At 41.5% G+C, this 24,809-nt stretch overlaps 1 protein-coding gene across 12 annotated transcripts in view; it reads right to left on the bottom strand.

Annotated features, from left to right (window-relative positions):
* The window catches only part of hspg2 (heparan sulfate proteoglycan 2), a 95,710-nt gene that overhangs the window by 58,915 nt on the left and 11,986 nt on the right, over positions 1 to 24,809 (bottom strand). For all 12 annotated transcript variants that reach the window (XM_040037936.1, XM_040037938.1, XM_040037943.1 and 9 more), the window contains exons 2-3: positions 8,372 to 8,501; positions 8,032 to 8,082 (exon numbers count right to left, since the gene is read on the bottom strand). In XM_040037936.1, the coding sequence (XP_039893870.1) occupies positions 8,032 to 8,082; positions 8,372 to 8,501 (181 nt within the window). The remainder of the gene's footprint in view (positions 1 to 8,031; positions 8,083 to 8,371; positions 8,502 to 24,809) is intronic.

Genomic DNA, 24,809 nt, shown 5'->3' with positions numbered 1-24,809 from the left:
AAATGAAGTGCAAGCAGCAGAGAGCAAGCAATAGTGGGAAAAGACGTGACGGGGAGGTCAACACGGCACAAACATGAGCCAGAGGTCAAAGATCAACCAAGGAAAGCAACACAAGAACAAGGGAAACAAATGAAGTTAGCCAGGCAGGTGCAGAGAGGTTAAAGTTTCAGGAAAGTTAGACAGGAAAACAAATGCAGGGAGAGAGAAAACAGAGAGAGATAATAAGTAGGAGAATTGAAAAGAGAAAAAGTTGTAGTAACAGAAACAGGAAATCAAGAAGAGCCACTACGATTATGTGAAACAGACATATTACAGTGGTAGCAGAACAAAAAATCCAAAAAATCCCAACATAGTTTCATGAGAAGCTGGAAATGTCACCATCGATTTGCTGTGATCAACAGTCCCACTAATCATTACCATCTAAATGTTGTGGATACTGCTTCATGGGACAGAGGCTGCAGGAGGCGTGTGGTTTTATTAACCAGTGTCTGCCAGGAAACACATAAGGAAATCTCTTTACATGACAGTGATGAGGAGAAAAGGTGAGGGGCCATAACTTTAGACAAACCTCTTCCTCAGTCTTTCAACACAAAGAGAATACTTTACAAACAAAGCGCACACTTCCACATCCTGCCCTTCACATCTCAGCTGTCTGACACATACATCCACCCTGGCACTGCAGTAATGCAGGGAGGAGCTGTTTCCTGTTTTCCTTTTTAAATGGAAGAACTGAGCACCATTAAAAGAGTTTTAACTGGTTTTACCCTAAGTTCTCTCCACTGGCATGGGCAACAATGACCACGTTCTTTTTCGTGGTGACTCATTCATTCTGCTTGGGGCGTGCTATGAAATGTCAAGTGAGGAGGCCTTTTGGTTGTTTCAAGAAAGAGATCCAAGTACAAAGGTTGATTTACAAACCATTTACAGGATCTATTCACTATCTTGTAAACAAAAGCACCCTTAAAATGTATTAAAATGCTCCACACAAGCACTTTATACTAACAAGAGAGATTTTTTATGCTCCTCTCCAGATAAATATGAGTCCACTCCATAAACTTCAACAAACAGTAGTAAACAAGATCTCCTTCATAATTGAGTGAGTATACTGGATCCAGCTGTTGTACAGCTGCACATGCGAAAACCATGAGGGTTCTGACACACGTTACTGCAGTTGTGGCATATATTTTAGAAGAAGGCAGAGTTTACAAAAAGAAAAAAACTGTGTTAAGAGTTAAGAGCATTTCTTCAAGTCTAAAATGCCCAGCCAGGAAACAATTGAGAGAAAACATGCCCTACCCAAATGACATGAGGTTTCCCACAAGAATAGTGACCCAAACTAATTAAGGCTAATGAAGCATTTGCTACTTCAAAGTCTGCTGATCTGCTGTGATCACTGTCAGAAACAGAAAAAGAGTGGAAGCCAGAGAGGAGGAGGTAACAGATTTGTTAATACTCTCTGCTCTGTTGTGGGTTGATCGGGCTGAGGTCACTTTCTGAGACAGTGCTCACTGTGTAAGAGGCTGGATAGAGAGATATTTGAAAATACAACAAACTAAATGGATCTTTTACCCAACAGGAGAAACATAAAGTAAGTATATTGCTCAAAATAATTAAGACAACACTCAATCTTCATAGTATAACTTGAAGTCAGTTAAACTTCAGGGACATCAATGTGTCCAGTTACGAAGCATAAACAATTGTGAATCCATTTCACTCGCTCTGAAGCAAATGAATGTGACAACAGGTGCAATGGAGAGGAAACAACAAGACAACTACATCCATTTTCTTCCGCTTATCCAATTCAGGGTCATGGGCAAGGCAATCCCTAAAAAGGGAATGGTTTTGTATGTGGTGGCCACAGACCATTGCTCTCTCCTTATCCGTCTAGACTGATTTTTGTATACTTTATCCTTTTGTTAGTGTCCTTAACACCACTGAGACACAGTCTTAAGAGTGTGGAGGAGATGCTTGAATATGGATACACAAAGTGCCATGGACAGGGGCATAGAATGGCATCAATGCAGCAGATGGACAGTATCGGCTTCTTTGGGTCAGGGGCAGCAGGAGCACCGTCAGGACCCTAGAAAATGACCTTAAGCAAGCTACTGATCTGCATGTTTCTGACCAAACTGCTCATGGAGAGAATCAGAACCAGCACCACAAAGCTTGACTGACGATCGGGACCCTAACCCTAACAGAAGAATGGTAGGTCTTCCACTGTGACTCTGTTCATTTCAAAGATGAGAACAGGTTCACACTGAGCACGTGTGACAGGTAAAAAAAAGAGTCTGGAGATATCAGCAACATCATCTTGCACGACTGGTTTGGCAGTGGGTCAGTAATGGTCTGGCAAGGAATATCCTTGGAGGGTCAAACTTCTGCTAGGTACAAGAATGAAATCCTCAGAATCATTGTCAGAACTTCTAGGCCCCATGTTCCTCCTGGTACAGCGTCATGTGACCAGAGTGTGCAGGCAATGCCTGGATCAAGCAAATATTTTTGAATCCAAATGAGAACCTCTGGGGCATTGTGTAAATAGTGCCACAGACTGTCCAGCAGCTCACTGATGCCCCAGGCAGGCATATGGGGTAATACACTCAGTAGAGTGTGTCTCATGTCAAGCTGCATTATCTTGTGGTTTAAAATTTTAACTTTGATTGAATCCAGCCAGAATACATTATTTTGGCCTCCACTGACTTTTGTTACACCAATTTATGTGAATTGTCAGCAACAGAAGAAGAACTAGTTAAGAACTTAATTAGTCCCGGGAGTGGTATTATTTGATATAGATACTCTCTAGGGTGCAACCAGGAAGCCACTAATCAACTGTGGAGCTTTATCCAAATGAACTCATATCTGGGAAAACCACAGGACAATTGAATACCCAGCCAATAACCACTTTAATTCAGTATTTGGTCTGCAGCACAATTAAACATTTTGCTAGCACAAGTGTAAGTTACTCACTTATGACGTATCATAGCTTATTTTTAAGCTCATCAAAATGCACAGAGATATAAAGTAGAAGTCCTTCCTGGAGAGAGGAAAAAGAAAATCACTCCAGCAGGCAGATAAGCTCTCTTTGAACGAAACCCTAAAAATCTCTTTCCTAAAGAGGAGTGGCACAAGCCAGCTCTCCAAGGCAACTCATTTGTTATTGGTACAACAGAGTGTAGGATCACAGGGCTAGGTGCAGTAATAGAGCTCAAGTTAGTGACTAAGATCATTCAGCAGGAGTCTTTCAGAACTATGCCCACCCAAAATGAATTGCACACAGTCAGAGTGACAATCTGCTGATTATGAATGGATAGAAGCTTTTGTCACTGATTGAGACGAGTAGGTAAGACAAAGGTTAGTCCAAACGTGTCGTTTAAAACTGCAGCACCAACGTTCGTTTGCTCCTACAACTGTCCTGTCCACAACATTCTGTTTCAAGTGCGTGACCTCCTTGTAGGGCTCCAGCAGTACAACAACAAAGATCTCAGCAAAATAACTGCAGCTGCCAGCGTTTGTCCCTCTGTGTAAGTGCCCAAGAGGCTCCGTGTATCTGACACACTCTCGCAAACACACACACAGGCAGTGCCACTGAGACACACATACCAGCTGACCATGAAAAAGCATGAAACTGAGTGGGTGGCCTGGCACTGCTCAGGCCAAACTGACAAGACAAGCTACATTACCCTGATGTATTGTCCACTAATGGTGCAACATCTGCTCAATTTGACAGATAACGGAGGAATCCAAACCTATGTCGTGTTTTTTTCAGTAAGCGCTCACTAGTAAATGATTAGAAGCAAAGCCAGGTGAGGCTACACAGGAATGCAGTACCCTGTCTGTGAGTCTCCCTCTACTCACATCAGTGTCAACAGTATACACACACACACATGCACACACACACAAATCACAGCATGTAGATCGAACTCCAATGACAGGTGAGTCCTTGTCTAGCTTATTTAAACAATGGATGAGAGAGCTAGTTTAGACAGCAGCGTTAGATATTGATGTATAGCAATCTCAGCACGACAATAGCTAGAAGCCATCTGAGTTTCTCAGGGCTGAGATGCTGTTTATCATGTTTACACTGACATATCTTTTCACCACTTGCACTAACAAAACATTAGTGAGCCACAAAGAAAAAGAATGACAGCTAGTAGGATTGTTGACAGAGTGACTTTGACATGTATTGCTTATCTCTTCAATTTTTAATATGTGGTCGTCTTTTCCTTTTTTTTTTTTTTTGCACAGCAAAAGATAAAAAAATATTATATAATTTCTGAGTACATCTCAAGACTTCTTTAAAAGGAGGCTACTTGGACAAATACAATACACTATAATACTGACATGTTCCTGAACCATTGCAATGAGAAATGTACTTAATGGGACATATTACGGTTGAAGTTGGTCTACTATGGGACTGCACTGGGACCTACACCAAATGCCTTCCACTTGCATCTGTGGAAAGCACAAGGTGGAAAGAGCACACCTCCCTTCCTTTTCATGCGCATACATGGAAAGTTGTGGAGGTGTGGAGAATAAGACTGCAGCATAGTACAAAACAGGAACAAGAGACAACAGACACTGATAAAGTTTTTTAAAAAAGGAGCTGAGGTGGAGGTGGGTTGTAGCTGGACTTCTCTGAGAAGTCAGAAATTAATCAAGCATAATATTCAACTACTAAAAACAAATATTATTTGTTATTCTGCATTTTAATCAAAAACGAATAGTCCATCCTTGCATTCTCTTCCACTTATCCTTATCAGGGTCGTGGGGGAGGGATGGAGCCTATCCCAGCTTTTATAGGGCGAGAGGCAGGGTGCACCCTGGACAGGTTGCCAGTGTGTTGCAGGGCTAACAAAGAGAGGCCGACCATTTGCGCTCATATTCACACATATGGGAAATTTAGAATTACCAATTAACTCAACCCCACTAACTGCATGTCTTTGGACCGTGGGAGGAAGTCAGAGTACCTGGCCCACAGAGACATAAGAGAACATGCAAACTCCACACAGGTGGAGTGGAACTCAGGCAACAGTGATAACCTCCGAGGTGCTCCAAACAATGTGCTTTACTATTTTTTCTTGGATAACAACAACTTACATACATATTTACAACAACATAGTGAATTAACCACTAGAAAATAATGAAAATATATTTTGCTGATTACTAGTACTGTTAAGCTGGGGCATAAACCTTATTTTTAGTAATGGTTAATTACCTTTATTTATTTATATAGAAAAAGAAGTGGTCTGCCATGTTTTTTCACCCTGGTCTAAGTATATTTAAAAAAAATAATTCTCAAGCTTTTTACCCAAAATAAACACTGTGCAGAGCGTAACCCCAGCGGCCTTTCGCCAATTACTACACTATTACAAGCGAGTGGCCTGGTAACCTTTGTTTCCTTATGTCCTAAACAAAGTGGCCAATATCCTTAGAACACTGGGAATGTCTGTAATGGAGCCAGTGGAACAAGGAAAGGCTCTCACAGAGCAGATAAGCTGGATTTACCTCCTCAGAGTCCCAAAGAAATCTCTTTGGGACTCTGAGTTTAGAGGTCACGATGAAAGGTTAGGAGGACATGGGACACAGTTTCCATATCTCTGGAAAAGATTGCAGACTATAATTAAGAGGGAGACAAAGAGCAACAATACACAGAAGACGGTTCACAATAGCTCTTATTTAAGAGCAGTTTCAATTCCAGATGTTTTGCAGGGATTCGTTTTACATGTCTGAGACAAAGGGAATTGGAAATTCCTTAACCATCAGCAAACAGTCACACAACAGGATACAAAGCATAATGGGGGCATCTGTACCACCAGCGTCTCGCCATTTACAGAAGTGGAGGGGGAAGGAAGGCACAGGCTTGGGTGAATTGTCTGGACAGCCAACAGGACAGAGACACTCAGCAAAGTATTCAGGATTCAGCACAGGAAACAGAATTTCCTTCCCAAGGCCGATTTACTCAGATCTATATATGGCGCTAGTCTGACTACACTAGTCTTACGACCACGGTCATACTGGGGAGAATGCAAATGTGTCCAGGCACCTTTGAGATAAGGCAATATAATTAAGAAAGCACCAAATAATCTCAACTTTCTTTTCAACAGCTACATTAAAAGAAAATTGACCTCTATGTGAAAACAAAAGCAAGGAAGTTTATGGAACCAGAGTACTTGGGACTGTTCTTGACTCATTCACACTCAAAATGTTAACACACACACAAATGGAAATATATTTTCTCATCCTGTACTGTGAACAGAACACTGATTTGCTTTGTCTTTTATGACTTTTAGATATTTTTTCTCACACAAATCTTTCTGCCATTCTCATTATAAGAGCAGCTCAGCGTGCTGCAGAAGGCTGTAGTACAACTTAGGCTGAAACAAGCGGCAAACTGTGTTTATGGGGTAAAAATGCATTCCCTTTAACTATGTCTCAATCAGTCAACACTAAACAAATACTGAAGGTTGAGTCAAAAAGTGATTCAACAGTCAGTTAAGCCTTGCTAGACTAATCTGCCGCTATCACATGATGTCAACACCACACACATTAATGTTAGCCGTGTCAAAATATCCTCTGGCGCCTTTAACTGTCCTAGATTCTGTGAGGCCAGGCAGAATTGCTATTTCTGTGAGTGAACCACATGATGCTCTTATGCTAGCTTGCTACCAAAACAATTATTGTGCCCTGATGTAATTAGCTCCACGAATTGTTGCAAAAAAAATAGTCCATTATGTGTCAGAGTCTTTTGGACATGACCTTTTAGTTCACTGGCTCTTCATATGGAATCTACTTTTGAATCTATGGTATTACTGAATACAATTTAATGTTCTTTTCATAAATTCTGGTCCTCATTACAGCCAAACAGGATGATAAGTTATGGTATGCTTTAGGGCCACAGCCATACTACTAACCCAGATCAAAATGGCTGAAGTTATGGCAGCAAATTTCTATCTTTTACATATAGTCTATGTAGATCTAAAAGACACTCAATTAGACTTCAGCTAAATGAGTGTCATGTGAGAACTAAAATTAAAAGAACTTTAACCTATTAGCTCCCTTGTACCTGTGATTTCCGATTGCATGCAATTTCCTGGTGGATTCAGGGAGTGTCATGTTAACTCATTGCTGTCACAAAATAGAGTGTTAACACTATAATTATGGGAAATAAAATTAAAGCACATATAGGATGCCATCGATCAGTGAAGTTTCATGGTGAACTATAAATCAAAACCTGAGCAATGGATATCTACGATGCGATTCCAGTTATCCTTTGACGCCGAGCATTAATTTAGCTACAACATCACAGCTCAGCAGTTAAATATAGTATGCTACTAGGTAATACTCTTAAGGCATCCTTTGTGGCTAACCCTGAGTAGCATGCACACATGTTCAGTGAAAAGGTCAGGTAACAGTAATTCTTACTTATTTTGCTGTCTGCAATGAAAAGCAACCCATGGATTGTAAAAACTATAAAACACGGACCAAGAACAGCGGCACACGTAAACTTTAGGTATGATTAAAGAGTCAGACCATCATGCAAAGTTTATTATGGTTTCTGCATTATTTTTTTCTGAAACTATGTGCAGTGATATAGTGTTTTCCTTGAACAGAATACAAGTCTGAATAAAAATAATGGGGTAGAGGTGCTTTCCCGCAGTTTTTATTGTTCATTGGGCGTTTATTTATCTTATTGTGCTGTCACCTTCGCCAATGGTTAAAAGGATGAAAGAGGAGATGTTTATGTCTCACAGATAAAGCCAAGGCCCTGTGTTATGACCAGAGTCTGGCAAGCTGGCGAGAAGGGAGGAGAGGGTGTAGCAGGATGTGGAGGTATCATCACTCAGGCACCGACAGACATTATGCACAAGTGTGCATGCACAAATGCACGCAATGACACACGCGCGCGCACACGGTGCTACTGGTGCACGTCAGAGTTGCAGATGGGGGAGCTTTAGAGGGCTGAGTGATCCACTGCATGTAAACAAAATCTGTCAGAGTGGATTGTTAGATCCACAAGATTGTCTCTTCACTTACTTGTGCTATCAGGCCACGGTGTGCTTCCATATTCCTCTCCACTGGGCTGGTCTTTGGAATGAGAGAAACAGAAGTATAGGTCAATGTGCCAATTTGAGGTGAAGAAAACATGCTTTATTCAATTATATTTAAAGTAGTGCACCAAATCTCCTGGAGATCTATATTCCCCTTAAACAGTTGGAATCTCGCAAGTCACTATAAGACGAATCTCTGAACAAATATTTACCGATTTTCTGTTTTGGCGTGGGTTAACAATCTTAAGAATTTATATTGAAAGCATAAGTGGTGTGAATTAAGAGCAGCTGTTGCTTTGTGGTTATTCAGCTTTTACCAAACCCACCTCCTGACGCTTCATCAGCTGCAAAGTCCTCATCATCATCCAGTAAACTCTGAGATCCCTGGACAGTTTTTTCTGCCTCCAAATCTTCTGGCAGAGGAACCTCTCCCCATACCTTGGAGGCCTGTGTCACCTGCAGTAAACACAGAGTGATTAATAAGGGTTGAAGTCTCTTGGGAAAAGGGTTACACCCAGTGCTATACATGAGCTCTGGAATTGTGCAGAGAAAACAAAAGCTGGAATGGGAAATGGGGCATTGTGATCTGTTTACTTTAATCTTTTATTATCTCTTTTAACAGCATGCAAATAAAAGTTCACGACATCTAAGTTCTATTTTTTTCAGTCCACACCCTTAAATTCAAAACATGGCGTTTATGTTTTTTCCTCGTGTAAATGTTAATGCGACAGAAATTCACAGCTGACTCCAAATCCAATGACAAGCACAGGAATACCTGCGTAAGTACACAGGCACACACACAAATAAAACGTATTTCCGAAAGCCAGAAAAAACAGCTGAAGTTCAGATCAGAATGACACTAATCTGTTAAAGTATCCTTTACACTCTGTTCTCCAGGCTAAAAATATATGCCACATACCACAACTAGTCCTTCAAAACTGACTCTGTACCCTGGAATCAGGAAATAGTCAATCAATAAACCATCATGTGCCCTCTAGCACCTCTAACCAAAACCTTTCTTTTTGATAAAGTGTTTGGTAAGGGCTGGATCAGGTGACCCTGAATCCTTCCTTAGTTATTCTGCGATAGGTCTAAGCTGCTGAGGGCTTCCCATGATGCACATGAGTATTTTTTTCTTTGCCATCTCCCGGTCGCAGCAGATGGCCACATCTCCCTGAGCTTGGTTACGCCGGAGGTTTGTTCCTGTTAAATGGGAGTTTTTCCTTTCAACTGTTGCCAAAGTGCTTGCTTATAGGGAGTCATCTGAATGTTGTCCTTTTTCTGTTTTATTGTAGGCTCTTTACCTTACAATGTAAGGTGCCTTGAGGCAACTATTGTTGTGATTTGGCTATATAAATAAAATGGAATTGAATTGAAACATCAAAAAGTCATAAAATGTCAGCTCAAAAAGGAAAAGTGGCTTTTTATCCTGTTTACCACAATTTGCCATGTTAGTGAGGCATGTTAGGATAAATGTATTGCTTCACGCTGTGCCTGTTCTCCTGCTGTATTGCTCATAATCTAAAGATTTATTAAATATGGAACTTGATAAAGTGTTAGTACATTCACCTCAAGGGAGATTTGAATACCCAGTCCACATCAGAATAATTCCACGTGACCTTTTCCTCAATTATTAAACTATAGACTACCAGCCTCAGGAAGTGCAAATTCTTTTGCAATATTCTCTTTATTGCATGACAACACATAGAAAATCAAATAAGCATGTAGCCAGAATAACGTCCTCCTGCAGGACACGTGACAGACACATCAGACACCTCACTGAGAAGACACAAAGCTTTTCCAGCCATTCCCATATCTGATCATCTTGATAAAGTTTACTATGGCAGCCTGACTGGAGCACAGTGTGGGTTTATTATCTCTGCTCTCAGCATCTCAGCATGCAGACTGCCCAGACGCTGGCTATAAGTTTAGATACGACTCTGGCAGGATGCCACCTCTGGCATTTCCAGTAGGCATGGCACGCCAGTTCCTATTTCCACCCAACTCTGTCATGGTAGTTTTCCCATTTGAATGGATCCAGCTAATAAATAACTAGATCTAACCCCCCTAAATCCTCTCTCCCCTGACTGAACACCCTTACAACAACAATCCCGGGCCATTTTCAAAAGCAAACTGCTGACTAACCAAATTCTTTTCAGTGATGCCGACCAGCCAACCATTGGTGTGATCATCTCCCGCTTCCCACTCCCTTGGGATGGTGTATGATCTGGACATGCTGGATGCCATTTGGGTGAAAAAAAAAAAAAAAAAACCCTGAACAAACTTACAGATGGCTGCATATTCACACCTGATCTAAAGCTAACATGCTGAGCAACACTTGTTTGAGAATGTCAGCCGACCTCATCTTAGACAGAGCTGAGAACTCCATGTGAATGCGCCCTCTCACTCCATTCTAGTTCAAAAGCTAATCTGACCTTTAGTCTGAGTCTTGAGGTTGAGACATGTCTGTGGTGTTAGAGTTATCTCTCCCTGGAGATAAAGCTCTTGACGGACTGTAATTCTTCAAACCCCACCCCACCCAGAGGACAAACACCTCAGAAGCTCTCCTGGCTCTAGTACCTTGCTGTGTAAACACATTGCTCTATTAATTTGTTTCAATTTCCAATAAGACATGGTAATCAGGTTAGGCTTTAAAAAAAAAAAAAAAGTAGGCGTCGACATAAATGCACAGGAAGTGGCCTAGATACACACAAAAACACACATGAACACCTTTCACATATAATATTTACTTATAAATTACTTAAAAATATGCAGCATTGACCTTGCAAAACCAAATGGTAGTAGCTGTACAAAAGGAAATGATGGAATCCATGAATAATGAGTGGCAGGTGACATGGGACAATAAAGACCTTCAGCTGTTTAGCATGAACAACTGATGATGACGGCAATGAGTGAGAAGCAAAACCTTTTGGAAAACGATTGATCGCACTACAGAAAAAGTGAGCCAAGAACCTTTCAAGATTGAAATACTGTCAGCTGTCGTTGAGTCTTGCAGCTGGAGGCCTGCTATCACCTCTGGTTCTCAACAAGTAATGCCTCCCTAATGCTAATATTTGCACTACAAGCCCTTTTATTCATCATTCAAGCATTTCATCACAATTTTTGGTTTTTTGCATTTTTTTTTTTTTTGCATTTTCATCATTCTGTGCTGATGAGTTTCACATTAACGTTCCCATATTAACCTCCTCGTCTGCCCTTTGATGAAAACTGATTGGCACTTAGTGGTATTGTGCTGCCTGCATGCCAAATTATAACAAGCGTGAAACTGTGGAAGGCAAAACAGCACTGCAAACTGATTCTAATGCAGATAAGTAAAAAACTCACAAACACTGGCATTTGGTACCACGTGCAAACAAACACGGTCAAATACAGCCTTGCATGAACAGACACACACTATCATACACCCACACGTCAGCATTCCCGTCCTGGTTACATCTCAGTGATATCCAAAGCCTGTCAGAGGAAGCGTGAGAAGATTTCTTCAGGGATTCAGTTCGCCCACTCTGTTAATAAACCCACTGATGCAGCTGCAGGACAATCTGTAGGAAATATCTTAAAGGCACAGCCAGTGTTTTACAGTAAAAAAAGAGAAAGAAATTGGATTTGCTCATGACAGACACGAGTCTCCCGCAAGTGATGCTCTCTCATTAAAATGTTTATTGATAGCAGCTGACACTGTTTGTTGATAGCAGCAGCACAGGTTTAGCATTTAAATCACCTCTTGAGCTCACACAACCTATCAGCCTTTGTTCCCATGAGAGCTTGGGATATGCAAAAACAGAGAAATGAAAGCTGGAAAAAGGCAGCATTGCTCATTCCAATCAATTTGATCCAAACGCCAAGTTGTGACCTTTTATGCAAGCAGAAAACCTTCACAAGATGAATTCTCAGCCTACTTGACCCTCCATCTCCCTTTACCCATCACACCTTCTCTTCCTTTTACCCTCACTAATATCTGCTTGGGCTTGAAGTAGCAGCATGTACTAAGCAGGAATGGAATGTAAACCGTAGAAAGCTTCAAGTAGATGAAAGCTTGACACATACTGACTTCTTTTAGATAGGGTAGGTTGAAAAGGGGCCAACCAAGCACAACCGGGCACCAATGCAGGCTGAGTCGTTGAACTCCCTTTAGTTGACCCATTGTTATCTGAGGAATAGGTGTTGTGAACAAGCAGGCCTACGCTAGATCAGGTCTACTACAGCAGGTAAAAATATGTTGTATGTGCATACAAAGAAAACAACATGAAAAAAGCTACTGAGAGAATAAAAGAAAATACATGATTCTCATGCTACAGTTAAAAAATATTAAGATGCTAAATCTACTCATCTCAAAACATAGATATGAGGGAGGTTTTACAACATGCTTGGCTGAGTGTTGTGAAAGAGTGATGAAAGGAAAAGAGGAAAAGAGATAAGCCCAAGAGCACTGTTCCTTTGCACACCTTTGACTACAAATCTGTGTTACTAGTGCAGGATTTTTATGTTTGTATGATACAAATTTCTACATTTAACCTGCGTAGGAGTGGTCTGTGATTTGACAAACTACCAGTTCCGACAGTAAACCTCTGCTTGAGCCCCTACTGGATAAAGCACTTGCACAATGTGGCCCTTCTGCACTCAGCAATACATTGGTATTTCTACAAGGTTTAATCTAATGTGACTGGACAGGAAGGAAGTTTAAGGAGCCCTTTGACATTATTCACAGATTGGCTTTTTAAAGTGTTCAGTGACTAATGCTGTGGGTGGAACAAACACACCAGATTTCTTCAGAAGAGATGAATAGCAGTGAGAAGGAAGGGGCCCAGAATAGCATATGTCCACATTTCTGAACACATTTTTTGGAGTGTCTGCTTGACCATCTTCTGCTTCAGTTATATTCTGGTATTTGGAGAATGATGCTGCAGGGTGCAATGCAATAAGAAGCATTGCATTGCATTGCAATGGAAAAGATACAATTCAAAATTGGGTAGAGGTGTTTGTTTTTTGTTTTGTTTTTTAGCTTGAATGAGTCATAGATTAGCATTAAGTGGCTAAATAAAAATCATCTGAAAATGGATTGGTACAAAGACTGGACTAAAAATGAAAATGAAAAAAAAAAGGAAAAACCTTCAGAAAACCTAGATAACTATTGCTCAAGACCAGTTAAGGCAGAGCTTCCCAAAGTGTGTGTGTGTGTGTGGGGGGGGGACGACGACGCTTGGACACTAGTTATGCTTTTTACATCCACTAGGGTCCGAGTGAGTAAATTTTAACAGTGATGTTAGCACAAGCAGCATAATATGTAAGAAAAATTATTAATCAGTTGCTTCTGCAGCAGTCTGTTGTCATCCACAAGCATATAAGATCCCAGCTTCAGTCTGTTGCTTTTATCTAATGTCCATCCCTTTATAGGAGGGCCAAACATTCCATGTGGCAAGCAAATATGGCCTCGGGCTAGCATTTGCCACACAGCCTCACACACACGCCTTTCCCTTTAAACCAACCCTCACTGTTTGGGGAGGCATGTCAGAATAAGCATCCAGCCTGTATAGACTTGTGTACATGGTGCAGCTAAACAGGATGAGAGAGGATATCTGCACTGGAGGCAACTGGAAAAGGTGATGAGCTTTTCCTTTGTTGTTCCCATGGAATTAAAATGGAGGAGTCATCACTGAATACATGCTTACAAATATTCCTTACTTTTACACCTTTCATACCTGTTATTTTGGTCTGCTCAAGTGCTTTAAATGTGACTGATGCTAACTGATTCCACTACATCGTTAGATGTTCAACATGGGTTAAAATGTTTTTCTTTTTGTGTGAATCTGAATTGGTTCAAAACAATATCACTTGCAAATTGGAGCGAGTCACGATAACATACTGTATTTCGGGCTAAAAGGTCAGCCTGGCGACACCATGACCAGACATGGAGCAGAGATTGCAAACCAGCCGTGAAACAAGATACCCCAGCCTAATGCTAAATGAAATCCTATCTCTAATGGTCTTTTTGTCAGCCTCAGTGACAGCAAAACGACAAGACTTGGAGCCTTGCTACTTTTACTCTTTATTTATGTTGTATTGTTGAGAGTTTAGAAGAAACATACTCATAAGACTTTATATTAAATCATCAAAAAACTGCATAAACACTGATTTTCTCAAATTTTCTTAGGTAGATGTAAGTGATTTCAAAACCTATATTGCATTCCCAATGTGGCTGGGATAATATAGCATGACCACATTCCCCCCAAATAATCCTAGGCGTAAAAACCTAACTGACACCTAAAGAAACACAGTAATTTCAATTATCACCCCAGCAGGATGCTGCATTAACAGACCACCTAGAATGACAGCCACTCCTTTTTTCAATGGTCAGTCCTGAGTAACTCCAACATTAATGAACAAAAGCTCAGCAATCCCCCCCCCCTGCATTGGTATGGTTCAGGTATAAAGGAATGCATGCATACACTGCCTAACAGTTATCAGCCCATTAGTTTTGCCAGGAATTAAACTAATCTGTTTTAATAGGCCAGTGCGGTAAGCGAGAAAGCTGACTTTACTGGATTGGAGGTTTAGCTCCTGGTGCGCTTATTGTGAGAAAAATGTGCCAATGAATGTTTATATGCTCATGGGCAGAACACAAGCAGTAGTAGAATACTTAAAAAGGCAAATACAAAAACACCATCAAGTCCTTGTCCACCTGAGCTGCATGTCACAACATAAACACTGCAGCAGTGCATGGTCTGAAAATAGTGCATGTGTTTCCGGTAACATTTCTGAGAGTGTCCTACAGGGAGGAGGGGAAAAAGGGGCCAGTTCCCCCAGACGACAGCTGACAGGCGAGGTGTTGAGACCTGTAGCAGCTCAGAGGGGAAGAGCAGCTCTAGCTTGGCCAGCCCTGGCCTGTTTATTTATAACAGAAAGAGCCCCTTTGAAAGCACTGCTGTGTCACTTAAGAAGTCTGCTTTTCTTCCCACTGGGGAACTAGGAGAGATCAGAGATCTGAATTGCCTGAACATCTAGATGACTCTGAAACACAGCAAAAGCTCAGGACAAATATCAAACTGAGCCTCAGTAGATATCCTTGCACAGTATTTACCTTACAATGTAGCCGATAGTTTTCAGAACAGCCATTCCACTATTATTGAAGTAAAGGAGCTAATCTAAGGGAAGGTAAGTGAAGAAAGCAATGCTGTGATATCGCAGGATGAAACAAAAATCTCAGCAGCACTGGACATAATGTGCCACTAACTGCAAACATTTCTGTCACTAACTTTCTCTGCCAATTTACTCTTTGACAGCTTTAAAGGTAATAAAAATAAGAATTACAGGCATATTTCAATCGACTGCAACACTCTGGAGGATGGCGAAGAAGACTTGGACAGTTTGCAGTATTTTGGAGAGCGATGTGTGGCAAAGTTCAAGACTTGGACAGGTTTGGTCCTGTATGGAGAAGAAAAAACAGAGAGACAGAAACACAAAGAGCAACATATTTTAGCTAGTCATAGATATCAATAGTTACTAAATAATAAACGATATTGTGCAGCACGCAAGATAGACAGCGCACAATGTGCTTTGAGGCAGCAGCCAAGAAAGCTGTAGTCCGCGTCTGTGAATACCCGTGTGTACACCTGTGTGCATACCTGTGTGGATCAGCATGCTTGCATTCCAAAGGTTTCTCCATGTAACGATCTGCTAGGGAGTGTGGGGAGCCACAGCCCCGTCCTCCAGGGCATGAAGCAGGTATGGAGGAGATCAAGACTCCAGACATCCAGAGGCCCCCAGAACACAAGAGACCAAGGAAGACCAACAGAGGGGCAGCCGCGCCACTGTCCCAGTAAGAGCTGAGGAGAGTCCCAGATGAGGGCTCACTCAGCAGCCGCGGAGCAGAAGCCAGGGGGAGTTGCAGTGACGCGCCCGTGAGCTCCGCCGGCAGCCAGCTGTGCCTGAGTGACCGAGCCCCAGGCCGAGAGGCCGGGGCCACCCCACCTCCGGAGTGGCCCGAGCGAGCCCCAGGCTCCAGGCCCCGATAAGCGGCCGCCAAGGAGTGAGCCGGTGTGTACCCAGACGCCCACCCCCAGACACAAAGAACCACCAACGCACCGACACCTGAGGGAGTCCGCCACTGGCAGGGGAAGTGGTGGTGGGTGGAGATAGGCCTCCAAACCTTGGAGGGCCTGAGATGTCCCCAGAGAGGTGGCGTCTGATACCCAACCTGACATATAGACACAGACATACAGGCACACACAGACACAAACATCCATTCCCACCCTCATGCTCTCATAGGCACTTACTCCACACTCAACCAACATGGAGACAGACATAAAGAGACGCTGTACACACAATCACACTCCCCAAGCGTACTCTACAAACCGGGTCTAGGTACCCTTGCCCCTGGAGGGGGGAATTGCACCCAGACCCAGGTGGTGTTACCCTTTTCCCTGCGGTGGGGAGAGGCAGACCACCCCGACTCCGCAGCAGCAGGGAGGCCCCACACCCCAGACCGCAGTCGGACGGCCAGTATTTTATTGATGAGTGTTTAGCAAACATTCAACACTCCACTAGTTAGTTTAAACATGACCACCCTGAGGTTTGTCTCATGGAATGTATGTGGAATCGGTTCCAGGGAAAAGAGGCTTAAAATTACTAACCGATTAAATGACTTACAGGCAGACATTGTCTTTCTACAGGAGACTCACATGTCCAAAACATCTTGTACACACACTCACTTCTCCACAGTTCCCTCACACGTTCTCAGCCTGTTACAGCTCAAAACAAAGAGGCGTAGCCAAATTAATTCGCAGAAAAATAAACTTCACTGTTAGCAACACTATTACAGATCTAGAAGGCAAAGTTTATAAGACTTAATTTATGTATTCAAAATATGGATCTGTGTATCGCTAGTATATAAGGTCCAGAATCAGCAATGGCGAATTCCTTGAATGTCTGAAACTGAAGTCAATCATACAGGAAATATTCAATCCCAGTCAACTGAATCTACAAACGCCAACTTGAGTAACAAAATTTTAAATATCTGTACCCCAAATGGTTATCAAAAATGTATAAGATATTGTTTAAAACTCACAAATTACTTTCCATCCTAACTGTGAAGTGGGAACGAGATCTTTCCATTGGTCCACATCAAAACTTCTGGACACAAATAGGCTTAAACACCTTCAAAATGACTAAAAGCCCCAATTTAGAACTTATACAATACAAAATTCTCTACAGAACACACCATACAGGACAAAGGCTGTTCCAAATGGGCCTTACACACTAATATGCACCTATAGAAAAGACAACTCTGCTGAGAACTATATGTACTCTATGGTCCTGCAGGCCTGTCCAGAGATTCTGGCAGAGGATATGCGAAGAGCTATCCGCACGGTTTAGTTGCAGTATCCCAACCTCACCCAAGCTGTGCATCTTAGGTGACATATGGAAGCAAATGCATCACATATACTCCTTACTTCCTTATCCATCGCCAAGAAAACTATTCTCATGAACTGGAAATCAAAAAACAGCTTATGTATCAGTCAATATAGAAATGTACTTCTTGATCACATTAGTTTTTAGAGAATGTCTGCCTCTTCAAAATACCAACTGGATGAATTTGTCCCTCACTGGTCCCCACTTATCAATTCCATTACTTAGTGGATGACTGTAGTCTCTTTTCCCTGTTTGCCTTGCAGATGGATAAGGGTGGTCTCTGGGACTACAGGTGTCTGGTGGCCTTCTAGGGACTGGAGAGCTGAGGTTGTGGTTTTGGAGTGTATGTGTGTCTACCTCGGTTAGTGGCAGTGGAGGACTGAAGCAGGTGTTGTCTAACGGTCTTGGGATGTGGGGCCTGGGGTGCTTGTGGTGGCGGGTGCTGGCCCTGCATGGCAATGCTGGGGTTTGGGTGGTTTTTGGGTGCCTGGGACACTGTTCTAGACAAATATCAGGGTGGCTGGCCTCTAGTGGGGTCTACTGACTGTTGCCTCTGGTCCTCTGGGACTCTCACTTGTCCTTCTCTTGCGGAGGTGTTTTTAGATATTTATACCTTTACAGAGGAAATCTCTGCATTCTTACCAAGAACCAAAGTGTGCTAACATGACTTAAAATAGTGAAAGGTTTTTAAGATATTTTAATTTAGAGGAAAGCATTGGCATTACTAACCCAAGAACCAGAAACATTACTTAAAATTGTCTTTTTAAACATTTAAATGTTGATTTAAAGGTTTGCTTTCTAGCTAAGCTTTAGAAAGGAAGTGCCTACACCTGTTTGATGGCTCTGAAATTAAGCACTGGCTTCCCTATGCTGAATGCAGTAGAGTTGCCCTCCTCGCTTCCTCTCTTGCTCATTCTCACCTCAGGACCAACTAATCTGACACCACCTGTTGACTTGGCCACACTTACAATGTCCCACATAATCACAGGCCAAAGCTAGATCAGTCTGTCAGCTTGCCCAGTACACTTTTCTCCACAACACTGTGGTACACTACATTGTACCGTGTAGGAAAGGCACTTCATGCAACCATTTCTACAACTGAAATTTAATCTTTAGAGCTGCAACACATCCACAGCTTCTCAGTGAGGTGCAGAAAGTAAACATCTGCATCTTGACAATAACAGAGTCTTGAATTTGTGAGCAGAATAGGCTTTTGCCAGGAAGGGAATGACCTCCAGGTGTCCGGGCCTTAGGGAATAGTTTCATGTCAGTAAAGCCACTTTCCACCAGTTCCCAAGGTCATGCTCTTTGGCAATCTCATAATTAACTGGGCTTTGCAGGGAACCATTGTGAAGTTTCTGGAATGAAAGGCAGTTGCAACATGTTAAGCATCTCATACTGTGAGTTTTGAACAGTCCTTGTTCAGAGACCCAAGATACACTTTGAGCTCAGAACATCACAATAAAACCTGTCTTTGTTGGACACCATCTGCACATCAAAGTCCCGTTCCTATTCTTTTTTTCCCCCCACAACAGTACTAACAGTACAGTTCTGTTAGCTTTGCCAAGGCCTATATTAGGTCTACTGAAGTGATGGGCTGTGAGAACAAAATATTCTTCCACAGCTGTTTATGCCATTAATATAAACATAATAGGGCTGAAGCATGAAAGAGAGCTGTGCTCCCCTCCAGATGTTCTGTGCTGCAGAGCAAACAAGACACCGCTGTCTGATGTTGACAAAAATCATCAAAGGGTGCAAAGAGAGGAGAAATTCAGAGGTTAACCTTGCCTTTCAAGAGCCCGCCCCTCCATTCTAACTTGGAAATTACCTGGCAGCTGTTTTGGCAAACCTTCGCTCCACGGAAAGACCAAAAGTGGGAGTAGACAAGGAGCATGGTAGGAAAAATCTGATCTGGCCTTACTTGGCGAACAGCGCAAAATATCCATGAGCAATAAGAAAAGGTTAGCTTTCATCACAGCCCACACAACAAGCACGAAAGGGGTTCTCTAGTTGTTAAAATTATTATAAAATAAATATTGATGGGAGTATCATGGTCTTGGTACCTGCAGCCAGCAATTAAGAAGAAATTTGAAACATATTAACACTATGAACCATTAGTAATGGGCAATTTGCAATCGAGATCATCTGACACATCGGCGACAGATGAACTCATCTTTGTCTTCAGGCATAAACATTATTCACTGTTACCGTAGTTACATTTTTTCTAATATTGCTTGGGGAGTACTCCTGCTGTCTGATTATGCATGAAATCCCTACTTCATTTGGTGTGCATGATGGGTGAGATGAAAGGTTTAATGTCTATATCAACATGCACTTGTGTGAAAACAGTGAAAAAGAAGACTTTACTAAATGTAAAGACCTGCTGTAAAATTAGAGGGATATTTAAGTAAAGGTGGCCCAACTGTGCCTAAGTTAAGGCTAAACTCTGTAGCAGATTAATTAATTAACTTTATTCACATGAAAAAAAACCTGTGACTGAACATTAACTCAGGTAGACAGTCATCACAAATACCTCTACTATGAATCCTCTCAGCCATTTGCATACAGTATGTTTTGATAGAACGGTGCTATCAACCAGTACCACGGCACCAAAGCCATTTATGTTGCTGTCATTTCTGTTCCAAATGTCAGCATATTTTCCAAGTCATCTGCTCTTGTTTGTTTGGATCTGGTTCAAAACACCAGTGTGAAGAGCACACAGCTCTCATCCATTGGGAGATGTGGTAAAGGTTAAAAATTCAGTTTCACTAGTTTTTGAAAGAGCAGCTGCTCATGATTAACATCAACCTGACAAAAAAAACATCAGTTTGTTAATGCAGCTAGTAATTCTCAAAGCTGGAAGTGTGTGGCTTCATATATCAATGAGCTATGTCAGCAAGAGTGAATGAAAAACGATGAGGTAGGTGTTTAAATCTATGTCAAGGATCATCACTGAGTGAATTCCCATGAGCTTAGACGGGAGGTCTAGGCGGAGAACAGAAGTGGAATTCCGGGGGGGATAAAAATACCTCAGGAGCTGCGTAGCTGCAGGTGTTATTACACCCCCCTCCAAAGGCCCTGCAGGGCCTCTAAAGAACAGGGTCTAAGGGGCATCTTCAGATCGCTGAGCTGTTTCTTGTTGTTTCCATTACTTTCATTAATGTTTTAGATGTTAATTGCATAAAAAAATAATGATTAGAAGTGGAAAAAATTGCTAGTCACTGCATATTATGCAGAGCTAGCTATTACAGAAGTGTTCAGGATATTCAAGTTGTGCTTACTTTCCTGACTTTTTTTTTGGCCCGCAACTTTAAAGAAGCTTTTGTGTAAGACTCTTGCTTATGTAAAACTCTACACATGCAGTTTCCAGATCGATCATCAGAGAGGTTGGGTACTACAGTAGGCAGTCTGCTGCAGCAGTTGGCAAGCCCCTTACGCTCCCATCTGAGGTTAAACCTGGAAAGCAACCAATAAACACAGAAGAAAGGCATGTTTGAGAGAACCCTGTGAGAGGTAGAAGGCACAGCCAACTATTGCTCAGCATAGTGCACACCCACATCTGCATGAAAATTAACTGAAGATGTCTTTAAATTGGTAAGCTTCTGACAGTGATTCAGTTAGAAGGCAAGAGACAGCAGCTCTGGTCCACTTTCCTTTTTTTCTCTGCATAGAACAAAGTGATTTAGTTTTTTTTTTGTTTGTTGCACAGTGTGCAAAATGACCAAAAATAGGCATGAATGCTTTAAGGCAAATCCACCCACAGCTTGCCTAGCAGAGATGTGGCCCTTAAGCTTCAGTCTAACAAGGGACTTTCCCACAGGTTGTCTTCTTTGTCTGATGAAGGAAGTCATTTATTTCCCACAACCCAAGGACAGAGGCAAATCTTAATCTTCACTTCTTTAACCACAGCCTAAAGCAGAGAAATGTGAACATTCCTAAAGCCAGTTATTCCAAATGGCCTGAGAAAGGGAATCAGCTACCCACTACCCACAGCATAAAATGCCTTCAGCCCGACTGGCCTTCACTATTTTCAATCACAGTTTTATTCTCTGGATTCAAATTCCCTCTGTCACTCCTTGACAAAGGATCAAGGGGCAGGGCACTTGCCAAAAAAACCAGCTTATCTCCTGAAGGATGGTTCAAGAAGAAGGATCAGGGGAATCCCAGAGACTCCTTAGATTTGTCCAGGTGTAAAGAGCTTCTGTTTTGGCCAGAAAGAAAGATCCAACCATATACATAGGATTAGTTTACTTGGCTTGCTCGGGTTAAACACTTGTGATGGTCTTATGTCTCCTTTTTGTAGTATTTTATTATCTTTTTGAAGTCTTCTAGATCTTTAAAAGCCCATAAACATGTTTTCTAATTCTATTCTGATTTGAGAGTTCCCGTGTTAATGGTGTGAATTAACTAAGTAAAAAGATACTGGCTCAAACTAACTAAAAGTTGAGCACTTGCAAAAGAAGTTCCTTATAGTGTTTCAGTGCTTTAGCAACAAGTATGGAAATCCATGCCAGCTCAAACCTTAGTAAGTCTCAGTGCAGACTTTGGCTAAGCAAACAGAGAGTGCAGGATGAAGATATGGTTATGAATGAAGGCTGGGGAAAAGCTGTTGGACAGGAGATAAACAGTAGTCCATTCATTACTTTTGTCCAAGGTCAACAAGGGCCTCAACTAGAGCCTCTTGAGATCTTGTTGAGTTTTCTTGCAACATTTGCATTCACAAAAACAAAAGTTATACATATTCTTCATTTTATCCATTGCTTTTATGGTTTTACATTGGTGGCGATGGCAATATAAAGTAATTATTACTGTATTCTGTTATTGCCTTTAATGTTTTTTCTCAGACTACCTATCCTATTTAACCTCAGGTAAAACCTTTCAGCATGAGTCATACTTAAAAGCTGTGACACTCTGTATTTTGTTACTGACTGTATCAGCAATGAAAGATTCAGTATATTAATGCACCTAGACTGGGAATGTTCCTGTCTAGACTCTTTCCCTGGAGTGATAAGTCACCCGTCCATCACGCAAAAACGAAAAAGCAGGTACTGATGTGGGTTGAGCTGTCATGATACACAAACTGATAAATACAAGTAAATGAGTCCCTCTGAAACACAAACAAATTAATAAAATTAGTCACTAAATGTCAAAATCTCAAACACATCTGCCAAACCAAATGCACAGAGATCAGAAAAAAGTAAACAAGTAAAAACATATAATTGTAAAGATACTGAGTGTGATAAAGTCTTACTGCTATCCCATTTTCCCTGATGAACTTAGAGGAAGGAATTCCCCCAGAAAGAACCACGCCTGCTGGATCTTACGCTTAGAGATCCAGATAAAATCCCTGAGCTAAATTAAACACTTCCTTTACTTCACCTACCCTTCCTCCACAAGATAGATCCAAAAATAAAGTGCCTGCGTGTTCGCAGCAGGACAATATCTAAATACAGCAGTAACTACAGTGTAAACAGACAAAAACAGCAACAGCAAGTTCGTACTGTGTGCTGGAAAAATTAGCACGTCACTTTCACCGGGAACAGCAAATATCCCCATAGTATAGAAACATAAACAGTCTGTGTGTTCAGTTTAAACAGTGATGTTAAGGTAAAACCCACAGATCACCAATATCACCAATGGTGGTTGCTAAAAAATGTAACATTAGGCAATATCGGTTTTAATACCACTGCACTGACCAGTCGTTCACTTACGGTGATATCGCAAATCTGTGCAAATTTTACGCTGATGTTAGCTCTAAGTTATATTTGTATCTTTTTTACTCTTTCACTCAGAACAAATTACATTAGTCAGCAAAACAGCAAAAAACTTAGTCAGCTATGAAGACAGACTATTCATCGCATATTGCTAATGTGCAACATGGAATGTTGAGTAATAATGAGTAATAATTCCATTTTTGATTCACTAAGTCAGGGGTGTCGAACTCCAGGTCTCGAGGGCCGGTGTCCTGCAGGTTTTAGATCTCACCCTGGTAATTAATCAAATGATTAATTATTTTACCAGGCCTCTGGAGAACTTTAAGAGGAGATGTTGCGGAGATAATTTAGCCATTTAAATCAGCTGGACACGTCTAAAACCTGCGCGACACCGGCCCTCGAGGCCTGGAGTTCGACAAATGTGCACTAAGTGGAGCAACAAACAAGCAGCAAACGTATGTTTCTACATTAGTGACAAAATATTAAGTAATACTTTTGTGCTCTTCATGTATTATTAACTAGGACTAAAATATAACATCACCCCGCTTTCCCACAACAACTCATTGTTCACTGTGCATGGAGGAATGTATCAAATGGGCTACAATCCTAATGATGGCCATCTGGATCCATCTACCTTTCACAACACCTGTACCTGTTTGTGATTTTTCTCCATCTCAGAGCGTGATGTTTTAAATCAGTCCTGCAGAAGGTTTACATATATATCAAAGACTTAAAGGTGTTTTTGGCCATCTTCCAACCAGACAACAAACCTGAAGGCCAACATGTGACAACCGTAAACAAAGTCTGGGAGAACTTTTTAATGGTTGATGGATGAATTTCACCAGTCCTCATAATTCAACAACAGGCCCTTATTTGACTGCATGCTCACACCTACAAAGACATCTGTTTGCCAGGACTTGAAGCAATAATACAAGAAAGCAGAAGGTCTAACCTGCCCATTCATTGGAAGCAGATGTGGGGGATCTATTTCCTACTATAATAAAAGGTAATTATAGGCAAGGGGCCCTGTGTGTTCTTATGAAAACACAGGGAGCAGTGGTGGTTAATCAGCAAAGTGAACCCGTCAGGTATATGAGAGAAGCCAGTGAACTGCAGCCTGTTCTGTGTGTGACTCATCACTGTCATAATGGACAGGTCAGCACAAGCCAGCTGACCTTTCAAGGGGGAAAAAAGAGCAGAATAAGGATCATTTAAGACCCAGCTTTCACCGGGGTGATTACATCACTCCCTGTGACCTTTGTGACAGTTTACAATAAAGCTATACTTCTTCATAAAACGAGCAACAACACAATCTTTGCATGAATAAGAATCTAATAATACAAATATTTCTTTTGCTTGCATTTTTAGTCACATCACTCTATCATCTGCTTAATTCCTACCCAGGAGGCAGAACAACAACAAGATGGGCAATAACCGACAATGCCTGCTATCCTTGAGAAAATAACAAAAAGTATATAATCATATTTATAATAAATTTGTTGCTCCTCATAGTTGAGACATGAAGTCTTTTTTTTTTTTTTGCACAAATGCACGAGTTCACAACTCTTTCATCTATGAGTACCTGTGCGCCTTTATTAGATTATTACAGAATTCATGAATTATT

This window comes from Simochromis diagramma, unplaced genomic scaffold, assembly GCF_900408965.1.
Source record: "Simochromis diagramma unplaced genomic scaffold, fSimDia1.1 OVJJ01000061.1, whole genome shotgun sequence".
In the NCBI taxonomy this organism is placed as follows: domain Eukaryota; kingdom Metazoa; phylum Chordata; class Actinopteri; order Cichliformes; family Cichlidae; genus Simochromis; species Simochromis diagramma.
This window is presented reverse-complemented; position numbering and strand designations above follow the sequence as displayed.